General features: G+C 41.4%; 1 protein-coding gene across 1 annotated transcript; it reads left to right on the plus strand.

The window, feature by feature from the left end:
• Positions 1-690: 690 nt before the first annotated feature.
• LOC142172143 (uncharacterized) lies at positions 691-1,623 on the plus strand. Its single transcript, XM_075235926.1, has 2 exons — positions 691-1,301; positions 1,452-1,623. Exons 1-2 carry the CDS (start codon positions 691-693, stop codon positions 1,621-1,623), a joined length of 783 nt encoding a protein of 260 aa, XP_075092027.1.
• The last annotated feature ends 13,212 nt before the right edge of the window (positions 1,624-14,835 follow it).

A 14,835-nucleotide genomic window follows, 5' to 3' on the forward strand; every position in this document is an offset into this window, starting at 1 on the left:
CGTCTGCGCGAGTATGACTTGAAATTGAATCCAGCTAAATGAGCATTCGGAGTTCCATTTGGGAAACTTCTGGGGTTTATAGTTAGCCGGAGGGGTATCGAGCTAGATCCAAAAAAGATAAAGGCTATTCGGGATTTTTCACCTTCGAGAACCAAGAAAGAGGTCATGAGTCTACTGGGAAGATTGAATTACATTAGCAGGTTCATTGCTTAGCTTACTACCACGTGTGAGCCCATATTTAAGTTGCTGAAGAAAGATGCAGCGATCAAATAGACAGATGAATATCAAGAGGCTTTTGATAAGATCAAAGAATATCTGTCAAATCCGCCAGTGTTGGTTCCACCCGAGCCCGGGAGACCTTTGTTTTTGTACCTGACAGTCCTGGAAAATTCTTTTGGCTGTGTCCTAGGGCAACATAAAGTGACCGGGAAGAGAGAGCAGGCCATATACTACTTGAGCAAGATGTTTACCCGTTATGAAGCCAAGTATACTTTGTTGGAAAGAACTTGTTGCGCCCTAACTTGGGTCGCCCAGAAGCTCAGACATTATCTTTTGACCTACACCACATATCTCATAACCAGAATAGATCCTCTGAAGTACATATTCCAGAAACCAATGCCTATGGGAAGGTTTGCAAAATGGCAAATCCTGCTCACTGAGTTCGACATTGTCTATGTCACTCGCACAACGATGAAAGCTCAAGCCTTGGCAGATCATCTAGCTGAGAACCCGGTTAATGATGAATACCAACCCCTAAGTACATACTTTCTGGATGAGAAAGTAAACTCAGTTGAAATAATTCCTGAGCACACCAGTGCTTGGAAAATGTTCTTAGATGGAGCTGTAAATGCAAAAGGTGATGGGATTGGTGCAATTTTGATTTCGCCCACTGTTCAGCACTATCCGGCCACAGCCCGGCTTCGGTTCTTCTGTACGAACAACACTGCCGAGTATGAAGCGTGCATTATGGGCATGAACATGGCAGTTGATCTGGATGTGGAAGAATTATTGATCATGGGAGATTCTAATTTGATCATTCGGCAAGCCCAGGGTGAGTGGGAAACTCGAGACATCAAGCTTATCCCATACAAGCAGCATGTGGAAGATCTTAGCAAATGGTTCAAGTCCGTTAAATTCAGGTATATTCCTCGATTCCATAATGAGCTAGCTGATGCACTAGCTACCTTGGCTGCAATGCTGTCGTATCCGGGCAATGTCCATATTAACCCATTGGAGATCCAAATTCGAGAAAGACATGGTTATTGCAATGCAGTTGAAATAGAACCAGATGTTCAACCATGGTACCATGATATCAAAAAGTTCTTAAAAATAAAGGAATACCCCGAGCAAGCCAGCGAAGACCAAAAGAGAACCATCAGAAGGCTTGCCAACAGTTTCTTGCTAAGCGGAGAAGTTTTGTACAAAAGAACTCCAGATCTGAATCTTTTAAGGTGTGTAGATGCCAAAGAAGCTGAAAAGATCATGAACAAAGTGCATTCAAGAATGTGTGGGGGCCACATGAACGGATATGTCCTCGCAAAGAAAATCCTGCGGGCAGGGTATTACTGGATGACCATGGAAAATGATTGCTTCAGTTTTGTCCGAAGGTGTCATCAGTGTTAGATACACAGTAACCTGATTCATGCACCGCCTTCAGAGTTGCATCCAATGTCAGCACCTTGGTCGTTTGTCACTTGGGGTATGGATGTCATTGGGCCAATCGAGCCGAAAGCTTCAAATGGGCACAGATTCATCCTAGTTGCCATTTATCATTTCACAAAGTGGGTTGAAGCAGTCACTTTCAAAGCCGTCACCAAGAAAGCAGTGGTGGACTTCGTGCATTCCAACATTAGTTGTCGTTTTGGTATTCCAAACACTATCATTACAGACAATGCTACAAATCTGAATAGTCACTTGACGAGGGAGGTATGCGAACAGTTTAAAATTACACATCGCAACTCTACCCCTTACCGGCCCAAAGCCAATGGCGTTGTTGAAACGGCAAATAAGAACATCAAGAAGATGCTCAGGAAAATGATTCAAAGTTCTAGACAGTGGCATGAGAAGCTGCCTTTTGCATTATTGGGATATCGCACAACTGTGCGCATATCAGTTGGGGTCATGCCTTACTTATTGGCTTATGGCACTGAAGCTGTAATACCTGTAGAGGTTGAAATTCCCTCTCTTCGAATCATTGTTGAAGCAGAGATCGACGATGATGAATGGGTCAAGACCCGGCTGGAACAATTAACTATGATTGATGAAAAGCGGATGGCCACGGTTTGTCACGGGCAGTTGTACCAACAAAGAATGGTCCGCGCCTACAACAAGAAAGTGCGGCCTAGAAACTTTGAAGTGGGGCAACTCGTTCTAAGGCGTATTCTCCCGGATCATGAGGAAGCAAAAGGAAAGTTCGCTCCAAATTGGAAAGGTCTGTACATTATAAGAAACTTGTTGCTGAAAGGGGCATTGTTCTTGGGAGACATTGAAGGAAATGATCCCGAAACAGTTGTCATTGTGGATGCGAATAAAAGGTATTATGTTTAACCCCTTTCGCGGTCTTAATACTCTCCGATTGGGATGACGAAGGATTTCATTCTCGCTACCCAAACACTATCAACCCTTTGCAAACCCTTTGAGCCGCTTACTTTTCTTTGATCACCGTCTTCGGAACCTGAAACTCATATACAAAAAAAAAATAGTTTCCTTGAACTACGTTCGACTTGATTCCGAAAGGATACGTAGGCAGCCTCTCCCTGGGGTTTTGTCATACCAAAATAAAAATCCACATTTCCCCAAAGTTGAAACTGGGTTGAAGTTATAACGGTTCGGCGATGGTTCCGCCTGAAGGTTCTGAAGTTGTAACCCGATCCAAAACCTTTTATCTAAATCCTTTTTAAGTCCTTCTGATCAATCAGCGAGAATTTTACTTGGACCTGTTGCCACCAAATGAGAGAAATAAAATGAGAGAGTATTGTCGGTGAAAACCATCATGGGCACTATAAGGCAATGATAAGTAGAGAAATTGAAAATGATAGAGTCTTGTTAGTGAAAACTCGCAAAGAGCACTATAAAATGACGGTGAGAAAAGAAATGAGAGAGGTCGGCTGGTGAAAACCCGCAAAGGGCACCATTGATCAAAAGAGGATTCTCACAATCATCGACATAGTCCTGGGCAAGGTTTCACGGTTTCGAGGCAAAAGTTGTGATGAATTTCTGAAAGCTGGACGGTTTACACAGATCAGCATCCAGTCCAAGAGGCATGTCATGTTCATTGAAGTCCGCATGCATTCCAGATAAGTCCTTCTTCATTTTCCTCGAAAGGGATACATCTCGTCCAAATCCATTTGTCTGTTTCATTGTTTGCTTTTCTTTGAATCCCTTTCGGTCTAATTCTGTTCTGAAACCAAGACAAAGAAATGACGGCAAGATTGATTTACAGGGCTTTTGTATGGTAAAGCAAATATTCAAAAGGCACTCAGCCTCGGCAGGGGGATCAAGTCGACTTCGTCTGCCCATGGTGGCCGATGTTTCAAAACCAAAAACTCCTAAAAATAAAGGAAATCAAAGTCAAATGCCCACAAAGGCAAAATAAAATTGAAAGTTTAAGTCCCACGTGATTAACCGTCATGGCAAAGTATGGAAAAGCCAGAGGTTCTCTAGGGCCAGGAATGAATCAGTCCTCAGGGAACAAGCAAGCAATTGAGATCTTCATCAACGAAGTCAGGCCGAGATCAAGTGACCGAAACGCCCAAGGCCATAAAACCAACCACTGTTTCAAACTAACAAATTGTTCTTTGTTTGAAAAACAGGAAACAGGTGCAATCCAAAAGCAACCTTGCAAGAAGCAGGTGTAACCAAAATGAAACTGCGCAAGGGTTAGAAACAACTTTACAGCAACAACTCAAAAAGGGAGGTTTTCTCCAAAATTCTATTCATTTACCCATTCTTTGAAATAGTAAAAAGAAAAGAAATAAGAAATGATGATGAAAATGATGGGAAAAAAAATTCAAAATCATGGTAGTATAGGGTCTCCAATCCCTAACTGCGTTTTTTCCAACATGGGGTCTCCATTCCCTAATTGATGCCAATATAAGGACTCTACTCCCTAGTTGATGACAGCATAACCTGAAGCCAACATAGGGTCTCCACTCCTTAGTTGATGATTTTCTGACGTAGGGTCTTCACTCCCTAGTTGATGCCAGCATAACCTGACGCCAACATAGGGTCTCCACTCCCTAGTTGATGCCAATATAGGGTCTCCACTCCCTAGTTGATGTCAATATAGGGTCTCCACTACCTACTCAATGCCAAAATAACCTGATACCAACATAGGTTCTCCACTCCTTAGTTGATGATTTTCCAACGTAGGGTCTCCACCCCCTAGTTGATGTCAGCATAACCTGATGCCAACATAGGGTCTCCACTCCTTAGTTGATGATTTTCCAACGTAGGATCTCCACTCTATAGTTGATGCCAGCATAACCTAATGCCAATATAAGGTCTCCACTCCCTAGTTGATGACAATATAGGGTCTCCACTACCTAATTGATGCCAGCATAACCTGATGCTAACATAGGGTCTCCCCTCCTTAGTTGATGATTTTCCAACGTAGGGTCTCCACTCCTTAGTTAATGCCAGCATAACCTGATGTCAGTATAGGGTCTCCACTCCTTAGATGATGCCAATATAGGGTCTCCACTCCCTAGTTGATACCAGTTTAACCTGATGCCAGCATAGGGTCTCCACTCCTTAGTTAATGATTTTCCAACGTAGGGTCTCCACTCCCTAGTTGATGCCAGAATAACCTGATACCAATATAGGGTCTCCACTCCCTAGTTGATACCAGCATAACCTGATGCCAACATAGGGTCTCCACTCCTAAGTTGATGATTTTCCAACGTAAGGTCTCCACCCCAGTAGATGCCAGCATAACTTGATGCCAACATAGGATCTCCACTCCTTAGTTGATGATTCTCCAACATTGGGTCTCCACTCCCTAGTTGATGCCGATATAGGGTCTACACTCCCTAGTTGATGCCAGCATAACTTAATGCCAACATAGGGTCTCCACTCCTTAGTTGATGATTTTCCAATGTAGGATCTCCACTTTTAGTTGATGCCAGCATAACCTGATGCCAACATAGGGTCTCCACTCCATAGTTGATGCCAAAATAGGGTCTCCACTCTCTAGTTGATGCCAGCATAACCTGATTCCAACATAGGTTCTCCACTCCTTAGTTGATCATTTTCCAACGTATGGTCTCCACCCCTAGTTAATGCCAGCATAACATGATGCCAACATAGGATCTCCACTCCTTAGTTAATGATTTCTAACGTAGGGTCTCCACACCCTAGTTGATGCTAGCATAACCTGATGCCAATATAAGGTCTCCACTCCCTAGTTGATGTCAATAAAAGGTCTCCACTCCCTAGTTGATGCCAGCATAACCTGATGCCAACATAGGGTCTCCACTCCTTAGTTGATGATTTTCCAACGTAGGATCTCCACTCTATAGTTGATGCCAGCATAACCTGATGCCAATATAGGGTCTCCAATCCCTAGTTGATGCCAAAATAGGGTCTCCACTCCCTAGTTGATACCAGCATAAACTGATGCCAACATAGGGTCTCCAATCCTTAGTTAATGATGTTCCAACGTAGGGTCTCTACTCCCTAGTTGATGCAAGCATAACCTGACACCAACATAGGGTCTTCACTCCCTAGTTGATGCTAATATAAGGTCTCCACTCCCGAGTTGATGCCAGCATAACCTGATGCCAACATAGGGTCTCCACTCCTTAGTTGATGGTTTTCTAACGTAGGGTCTCCACCCCCTAGTTGATGTCAGCATAACCTGATGCCAACATAGGGTCTTCACTCCTTAGTTGATGATTTTCCAACGTAGGATTTCCACTCATTAGCTGATTCCATCATAACCTGATGCCAATATAGGGTCTCCACTCCCTAGTTGATGCCAATATAAGGTCTCCACTCCCTAGTTGATGCCAGCATAACCTGATGCCAACATAGGGTCTCCCCTCCTTAGTTAATGATTTTCCAACGTAGTGTCTCCACTCTCTAGTTGATGCCAGCATAACCTGATGCCAATATAAGGTCTCCACTCCTTAGTTGATGCTAATATAGGGTCTCCACTCCCTAGTTGATGCCAGCATAACCTGATGCCAGCATAGGGTCTCCACTCTTTAGTTGATGATTTTCCAACGTAGGGTCTCCGCTCCCTAGTTGATGCCAGTCTAGTTAATGCCAATATAGGGTCTCCACTCCCTAGTTGATGCCAACATAACCTGATGCCAACATAGGGTCTCCACTCCTTAGTTGATAATTTTCCAACATAGGGTCTCCACCCCCAGTTGATGCCATCATAACCTGATGCCAACATAGGATCTCCACTACTTAGTTGATGATTTTCCAATGTAGGGTCTCTACTCTCTAGTTGATGCCAACATAACCTAATGCCAATATAGGGTCTCCACTCCCTAGTTGATGCCAGCATAACCTAATGCCAACATAGGGTCTCCACTCCTTAGTTGATGATTTTCCAACGCAGGATCTCCACTCTCTAGTTGATGCTAGCATAACCTGATGCCAATATAGGGTCTCCACTCCCTAATTGATACCAGCATAACCTGATGCCAACATAGGATCTCCACTCCTTAGTTAATGATTTTCCAACATAGGATCTCCACTCCCTAGTTGATGCCAGTATAACCTGATGCTCGCATAACTTCACCACTCCATAGTTAATGCCAATATAGGGTCTCTACTCCCTAGTTGATACCAGCATAACCTGATGCCAGCATAGGGTCTCCACTCCTTAGTTGATGATTTTCCAATGTAGGGTCTCCACTTCCTAGTTAATGCCAACATAGGTCTCCACTCCTTAGTTGATGCCAATATAGGGTCTTCACTCCCTAGTCAATGCCAGCATAACCTGATGCCAACATAGGGTCTCCACTCTTTAGTTGATGATTTTCTCCACCCCCTAGTTGATGCCAGCATAACCTGATGCCAACATAGGGTCTCCACTCCTTAGTTTATGATTTTCCAACGTAGTATCTCCACTCCCTAGTTGATTCCAGCATAACCTGATGCCAATATAGGGTCTCTACTCCCTAGTTGATGCGAATATAGGGTCTACACTCCCTAGTTGATGTCAACATAGGGTCTCCCCTCCTTAGTTGATGATTTTCCAACGTAGGGTCTCCACTTCCTAGGTGATGCCAACATAACCTGATGTCAATAAAGGGTCTTCACTCCCTAGTTGATGCCAATATAGGGTCCTCACTCCCTACTTGATGCCAGCATAACCTGATGCCAATATAGGGTGTCCACTCCCTAGTTGATGCCAATATAGGGTCTTCACTCCCTAGTTGATGCCAGCATAACCTGATGCCAACATAGGGTCTCCAATCCTTAGTTGATGATTTTTCAACGTGTGGTCTCCACTCCCTAGTTGATGTCAGCATAACCTGATGCTAATGTAGGGTCTCCACTCTCTAGTTGATGCCAACATAGGGTCTCCACTCCCTAGTTGATGCCAGCATAACCTGATGCCACCATAGGGTCTCCACTCCTTAGTTGATAATTTTCTAACGTAGTATCTCCATTCCCTAGTTGATTCCAGCATAACCTGATGCCAATATAGGGTCTCTACTCCCTAGTTGATGCCAATATAGGGTCTATACTCCCTAGTTGATATCAACATAGGGTCTACCCTCCTTAGTTGATGATTTTCCAATGTAGGGTCTCCACTTCCTAGTTGATGCAAACATAACGTGATGTCAATAAAGGGTCTTCACTCCCTAGTTGATGCCAATATAGGGTCCTCACTCCCTACTTGATGCCAGCATAACCTGATGCCAATATAGGGTGTCCACTCCCTAGTTGATGCCAATATAGGGTCTTCACTCCCTAGTTGATGCCAGCATAACCTGATGCCAACATAGGGTCTCCAATCCTTAGTTGATGATTTTTCAACGTATGGTCTCCACTCCCTAGTTGGTTTCAGCATAACCTGATGCTAATGTAGGGTCTCCACTCTCTAGTTGATGCCAACATAGGGTCTCCACTCCCTAGTTGATGCCAGCATAACCTGATGCCACCATAGGGTCTCCACTCCTTAGTTGATGATTTTCCAACGTAGGGTCTCCACTCCTTAGTTAATGCCAGCATAACCTGATGTCAGTATAGGGTCTCCACTCCCTAGTTGATGCCAATATAAGGTATCCAATCCCTAGTTGATTCCATCATAACCTGATGCCAACATAAGGTCTCCACTCCTTAGTTGATGATTTTCCAACGTAGGGTATCCACTCCCTAGTTGATGCCAGCATAACCTGATGTCAGCATAGGGTCTTCACTCCCTAGTTGATGATTTTCCAACTTAGGGTCTCCACTCCCTAGTTGATGCCAGCATAACCTAATTCTAATATAGGGTCTCCACTCCCTAGTTGATGCCAGCATAACTTGACGCCAACATAGGGTCTCCACTCCATAGTTTATGCCAATATAGGGTCTCCACTCCCTAGTTGATGCCAATATAGGGTCTCCACTCCCTCGGTGATGTCAATATAGGGTCTCCACTCCCTAGTTGATGCCAGCATAACCTGACGCCAACATAGGGTCTACACTCCCTAGTTGATGCCAACATAGGGTCTCCACTCCCTAATTGATGCTAGCATAACCCAATGCCAATATAGGGTCTCCACTCTCTAGTTGATGCCAATATAGGGTCTCTACTCCCTAGTTGATGCCAGCATAACCTGATGCCAACATAGGGTCTACACTCCCTAGTTGATACCAATATAGGGTTTCCACTCCCTAGTTGATGCCAGCATAACCTGATGCTAACATAGGGTCTCCACTCCCTAGTTGATGCCAATGTAGGGTCTCCACTCCCTAGTTGATGTCAGCATAACCGGATGCCAGCATAGGGTCTCCAATCCCTAGTTGATTTTATTTTATACATAGGGTCTCCACTCTCTAGCCTACGTTTCCTCCGGGTACACCATTCCCGCCCTTTTATCGCTTTCAATAATGAAGTAGTATAGGATTTCATTATAATAACTCACGAAATTTTCCTAGTGAAAACAGGGGTAGAAAAAATTCGTTCGTTTGTTTTGATGCCTGAGCAGGTTATACCTCGAGGCACAGGATTCGAGACGACCAAAATAAGAAGTCTCAGTCCAGAATAAAAGAAGGAAAAGAAAAGAGTTAAAACCAAAGTGCAGAGGCAGAGAAACGATCTGGACCGCCCAAAACATGAATCATTCCACAAGCTTGTCCCATACTGATCTGAAAAGCTGAAGAAGAATGAACTAGCACCTGTAACTAGCAAGCATCAAGATTCAGATAAGAGTCTGCATGAAGAACCAGCCAAGATTCAAGATCAAACTTCAGAATATTTATAGATAGGAGTCTTGTAACTCGTAGCTGATAGATTTAGTTAGTCTTTTTCATTTTGACTTTGGTGTAATAAGGAGCTCAGCAGCAGTAACAGCAACAACAGCAGTGATATCACAGCTTCTCGGTAGTCCCAGCTACCAAAACTTCCAGAACTACACCGACCTGATTTCTTTATAGCCAGGGATATGTAGGCAACCTCCGAAGCAAGGTTCGGTCAAACTTTTTTAAAACGCTTCCCGTGGAGTATCCAAACGGGCAAATATTGCTCATATTTGCTCACTCTATATTTTCCCGAAAACTCTTCATCTTTCCAAGCAAAGAGGGCCAGCTGTGAGCTCGTGATTTTTGGCCGACTAAAATACTCCTAAAAAATCCACGAAAATAGATGTTTTTTAATTATTCTAGTTTTTATAGAATTTTTATGAATCTGCTGTTAATTGTTGTTTGCATGTTTAATATTTTTAAAATCATAGACAAATACCAAAAAATATCTAAAATATTCATTGCATAACATTTTAGGCCTTAATTGTATTTAGGATTTAATTACGTGAGTTAATTGCATTATTAAATAAAAATCACAAAAAATGGTCATTTTTACAAATTTAGTTTTTAGTTTTAAAATTAGTATTTTTCTTTCATTAATTTTAAGTTAATTAATTATTTTTATGTTAGAAATAGATAATTAATTCAATTTCACAAATTAGATTGTTTTAGAACTTAACTTAGGTTTTTAATTAATGTTGTTAGGATTTAAAAATTCAAAAAACAAATGAATGAAAGGTTGTTTGGTTCAGAATTGGGCCATAACCATTTCAGTGGCCCAATTTCCCTTTAAACTCACACCAATTACCCGTCCAGTTCGTTCCCTTCACTAAGATAACCAAACGACGCCGTTTTGGTGATGCCCTATCTCAACCGTTGATCTCCTCCCCATCCAACGGCTCCGAACTACCCCACCCCTTCTTTTATAAATGCCAGAACCCCCCTCCCCCCAAAAAAGACCCTTAGAGACGCCTTACCCCCCTTCACTCTCTTCATCTCTCTCAAATCCCTAACCCTAGCCGCCCCAAATTCTCACAGACCCCCACCTGCGGCCGCCACCCTAGCACCACCAAAAGACCTCCAAATCCGCCCAAATGCACACCCCACACTCCTCACATCATCGACCATCAGTTTTCCCCAAAATCCCACCAAATTTAGCGAATTTTAGATCCAAAATTCCAGAAAAACCCTAGTCCGGCCTGTTCCAAATCGCTTTGGTATTTTTGTTCGTTTTGGTTCGAGACTCACATGAATCGAGTGCTCTTGATGAGAGCAATCATTTTAGGTTAGTTTCAACCCATTTCGAAGCTACCAGAGTCCGGTCTACTCTTCGTTCGCGGCCAGAGTTCACCACTCTCGTTGCTCGCGGTTTGTTTCGTTCATTCATTTCTTTAGGTTTTAAATTAGTATTCTTTTTCCTCATTTGTTCTTGCTCTGTTTTTATTTCTCCCTTTCTTTTCTTTTCAGTTAGTTAATTAAATTTCACTATTAATTGCATGCTCAATTAATTTAACTTATAAACTTATTTAGATTAATTAAAAGTTAAATATTTAGTAAAATCCCTGTTTATAATTGGAATGCAAAAATATGGTATTTGTTGTGTTTTGGGATCTTTCTTTATTAAAGCTGGACTGGGCCTATATTGGGCCTTTTTGGCCGGATGACCCATGTTGTTGGTATTGCAAATACAGGGGTATTAGGGGGTTAGTTTAGGTCTTTAGCTTGAGGAGTCTTTTCTGTTACAACAAAAAGAAGTTTCTAGAAGAAAGAAAAGGGCTGGTCTCTGCAAAAGAAAACAGAAACAGCTCATATTTTAGGGTCTAGGAGTCAATAACAAAAGTTTAAAGGGTGTAAATAAATTAGGAAAATCAGGTTTTGTTGCCCTAGAAATCTTCTACAAAATGACCCTTTTTCATTCATTAGGGGGAGATTCATTTTGGCACAAAATCCACTCGAGAGTTTTTCCATTTTTTACTCCCATACCGATCTTCTCTGCCAATAACACTCTAAGATTTCATTTTTGATAAAAACATAATAATAAAAAAAACAATGAAGACTTAGGAGGTAGCCTCACCTTCTGCTGCTTCTTTTACTGGAATGTTTTCAAGGATTTCTGGGTTGAAAATTAAAGATATCATGTGTTATTTATCTGCTGATATTTGTTGTTGCTGTTAAGCTGTGTTCTTGCTGCACTTCTCAATTTCAGAGATTTATTTTCTTCTTCGCTTTCTTTGTTGCTGTTGAGATATGTGCTGATATCTTCAAATAATGTAGTTGTTATTTGAATACCACATTGCTTTGAAATTTTTGTTGTTTGCTAGTTTACATGTATACTAGATATTTCTCTATGTTTGACTGCAAATTTGAGTTTAAATTGAAGAAAAAATGGTTGGATAAATCTTCATACATGTTGGTAACATGAGTGATAAAACAATTATCAGTTCTATTCTCTGATTTTTGACTGCTGAGATTTGGTTTGCTGTTGTTGGGTTCATACATGTGAAGTTCTGGAAATTTCCTGTTAGATTTGTGGCCTAAGAAGTGAGATGTCAGAAATGTTGGAGATGAGCTCAGAAATATGACCAGTGCTTGGCCAGATTTTAAAGCTTTATCAATTGAAAGTGGTCATCTATTGTAATTACCTAATCCCAGTTAGTATGGTTATTAATATGATTCTTGATATAAAGTTGTAATAACTCATGTTCATTATCAGTGAATGTAGTTATATAGATTCAGTAGATTGATGGTTAATGTTCAAGAAATATAAATTATGGAATGCCATTGTACAACAGTTTAGCACGAGTCCCTCTTGCTCGAAATAGCTTCATTATTCGTAGTTTATTGACAAGAGGAGACATGAATGTTAGTTAAAGAATGATATTGTATAAGTGATTCAATTTGAGCTGGTGTTAAACTCATTTGAAATACTTTTCGTCTGTGTGACTAGTTATGGGCATAGCTAGCCTTTGTCTAAGGTTCTAATTAATTGGACTCTACAGCTGCAAGGTCCAGACTTCAAGTGGAAATCAGAAAGCTGAAGGCCTAATATGACTGGGCTTCACATGAAAGCCCATTTGGACATCATCCATCGGTGCAGTATTTTACTTATTGGCTAAGTGACAAACCTTGTTATGTATAAAGCTTAATGTTATGAGCTTCACGCTTACCACATGTCTTCTCATAACCGATTTGTGTGAGATCTCACCCATAGACCATTCATTGACTGAAATAATATCAAACTAATCTAATAGAATAACCGATCATACTCTAGTCAACTCAATCACTCAATGAAAGGAAAACTCATATAGGAATCTATGAGATGAGCTTTCTCATATTAGAAGCTTATGCCAAGCTGATTTGCTTCATTTTTTTGTTAAATTCTATATTTGTAAACTCTTGGCCTTGCAACAATCTTAAACTAGTTTTAGGACAAACAGTCTTCGAATATTGTAGTTTGCTTTAGGCGCGCATTAAATCTACTATTGTAATTGTGTACACATTCGCGTGACATGATTACGATACCCAGAATAAATCAAAGTACGCGTTTGCGCGACTTTGGCCAAACAATCTTAATATTAATAAAGCGGGACTAATTGTGTACACGTACGCGTGACATGATTCTAGCGCCCCAAATAAACGGATTTACACACATGTGATCTGTTTCAAAGATAAATCCATAACGACATAATTAAAAGCGGTAAAAATATAAAAATAAAAAAAGGTTCTGAAATAAGTAATTCAATCAATTAAGCCAGGTATGATTAAAATCGACCATGCTAAAATCACAGAATCCGAGAGTGCCTCACACCTTCTCCCGGGTTAACAGAATTCCTTACGTGGTCTTCTGTGTTCGCGGACCAAAAATAGAGTCATGTTCCTCGAGTTGGGATTTAAAATAAACCGGTGACTTGGGACACCATAAAATTATCCCAAGTGGCAACTCTGAAATTAAATAAATAATCTCATTTCGATTAATGTCACTTCTATTGGAAAAATTCCCTTATCCCTATCCCCTTCGGGAAAAAGGAGGAGTGACAAACTCATTAAATTTCTTATCAATAATATGGATTGTTTTGCTTGGTCCCATTTAGATATGATAGGGATCCCGCCGAAAATTGCTACACATCGACTGAGCTTGGACCCGAAGTTCCGCCCGATAAAACAAAAGAGAAGACCCTAGTCTGAGGTAAAACATGCATTCATCAAGGACGAGGTAACCAAACTTCTCAAAATAGGATCCATTCGGGAGGTAAAATATCCCGAATGGTTAGCAAACATAGTCGTAGTCCCTAAAAAGGAAAATAAATTTAGAATGTGCGTAGACTACAAAGATTTAAACAAGCATGTCTTAAAGACTCTTTTCCTCTGCCGAATATCGATCGCATGATCGATGCCATGGCCGGCCACGAGATCCATAGTTTTCTCGATGCCTACTTTGGGTACAATCAAATAAAAATGAACCCGGAGGATCAGGAAAAGACTTCGTTCATCACTAAGTACGGCACCTATTGTTATAATGTAATGTCGTTTGGACTAAAAAATGTGGGTGCCACTTATCAACGCTTAGTAAATTGAATGTTTGAAGAACAAATAGGTAAGTCAATGGAAGTTTATATTGACGATATGCTCGTTATTTTCCTGCTAGCAGAGGACCATTTGACACATTTCCAGGAGACCTTCAATATACTAAGGAAATACAACATGAAACTCGACCCGGAGAAATGTGCATTCGGGGTCGGCTCAGGCAAGTTCCTCGGCTTTATGGTATCAAATCGGGGTATCAAAATCAACTCCGATAAGATCAAGGCGATCAAAGACATCACAGTCGTGAATAATGTTAAGGTCGTACAAAAATTAACAGGGCGCATAGCCACCCTAGGCCAATTCATCTCAAGGTCTTCAGATAGAAGTCACAAGTTTTTCTCGTTGCTCAAAAAGAAGAATAATTTTTCATGGACCCCGGAATACCAACAAGCATTGGAAGAATTAAAGTGGTACCTCTTGAGCTCGCCACTGCTTTATACTCCGAAAGCAGATGAGCAACTCTAAAGAAGACGAGCAACTCTAAAGCAGACGAGCAACTCTACTTGTACTTAGCAGTCTCGGAGATCGCAGTAAGTGGAGTCCTAGTTCGAGAAGAGAAAGGTACGCAATTTCCTATTTACTATGTTAGTCAAACTCTAGGCAAGGCTGAAACCCGGTACCCATACTTAGAAAAATTAGCGCTGGCCCTAATAAGCACCTCTAGGAAATTAAAACCATATTTGCAGTGTCACCCGATCTGTGTGGTAACTACTTATCCTCTTCGCAATATTTTGCATAAACCCGAATTTTTGGGCCGACTGGCCATCAAGTCTCAAATCT

This window comes from Nicotiana tabacum, chromosome 17 (assembly GCF_000715075.1).
Source record: "Nicotiana tabacum cultivar K326 chromosome 17, ASM71507v2, whole genome shotgun sequence".
In the NCBI taxonomy this organism is placed as follows: Eukaryota; Viridiplantae; Streptophyta; class Magnoliopsida; order Solanales; family Solanaceae; genus Nicotiana; species Nicotiana tabacum.

Bases quoted from the DNA above. Each gene is read 5' to 3' on its own strand.
- LOC142172143 (XM_075235926.1), top strand. From the start codon at position 691: ATGAAAGCTCAAGCCTTGGCAGATCATCTAGCTGAGAACCCGGTTAAT. The intron at 1,302-1,451 runs GTACCATGATAT...GAATCTTTTAAG, and splicing joins GAACCAGATGTTCAACCATG to GTGTGTAGATGCCAAAGAAG.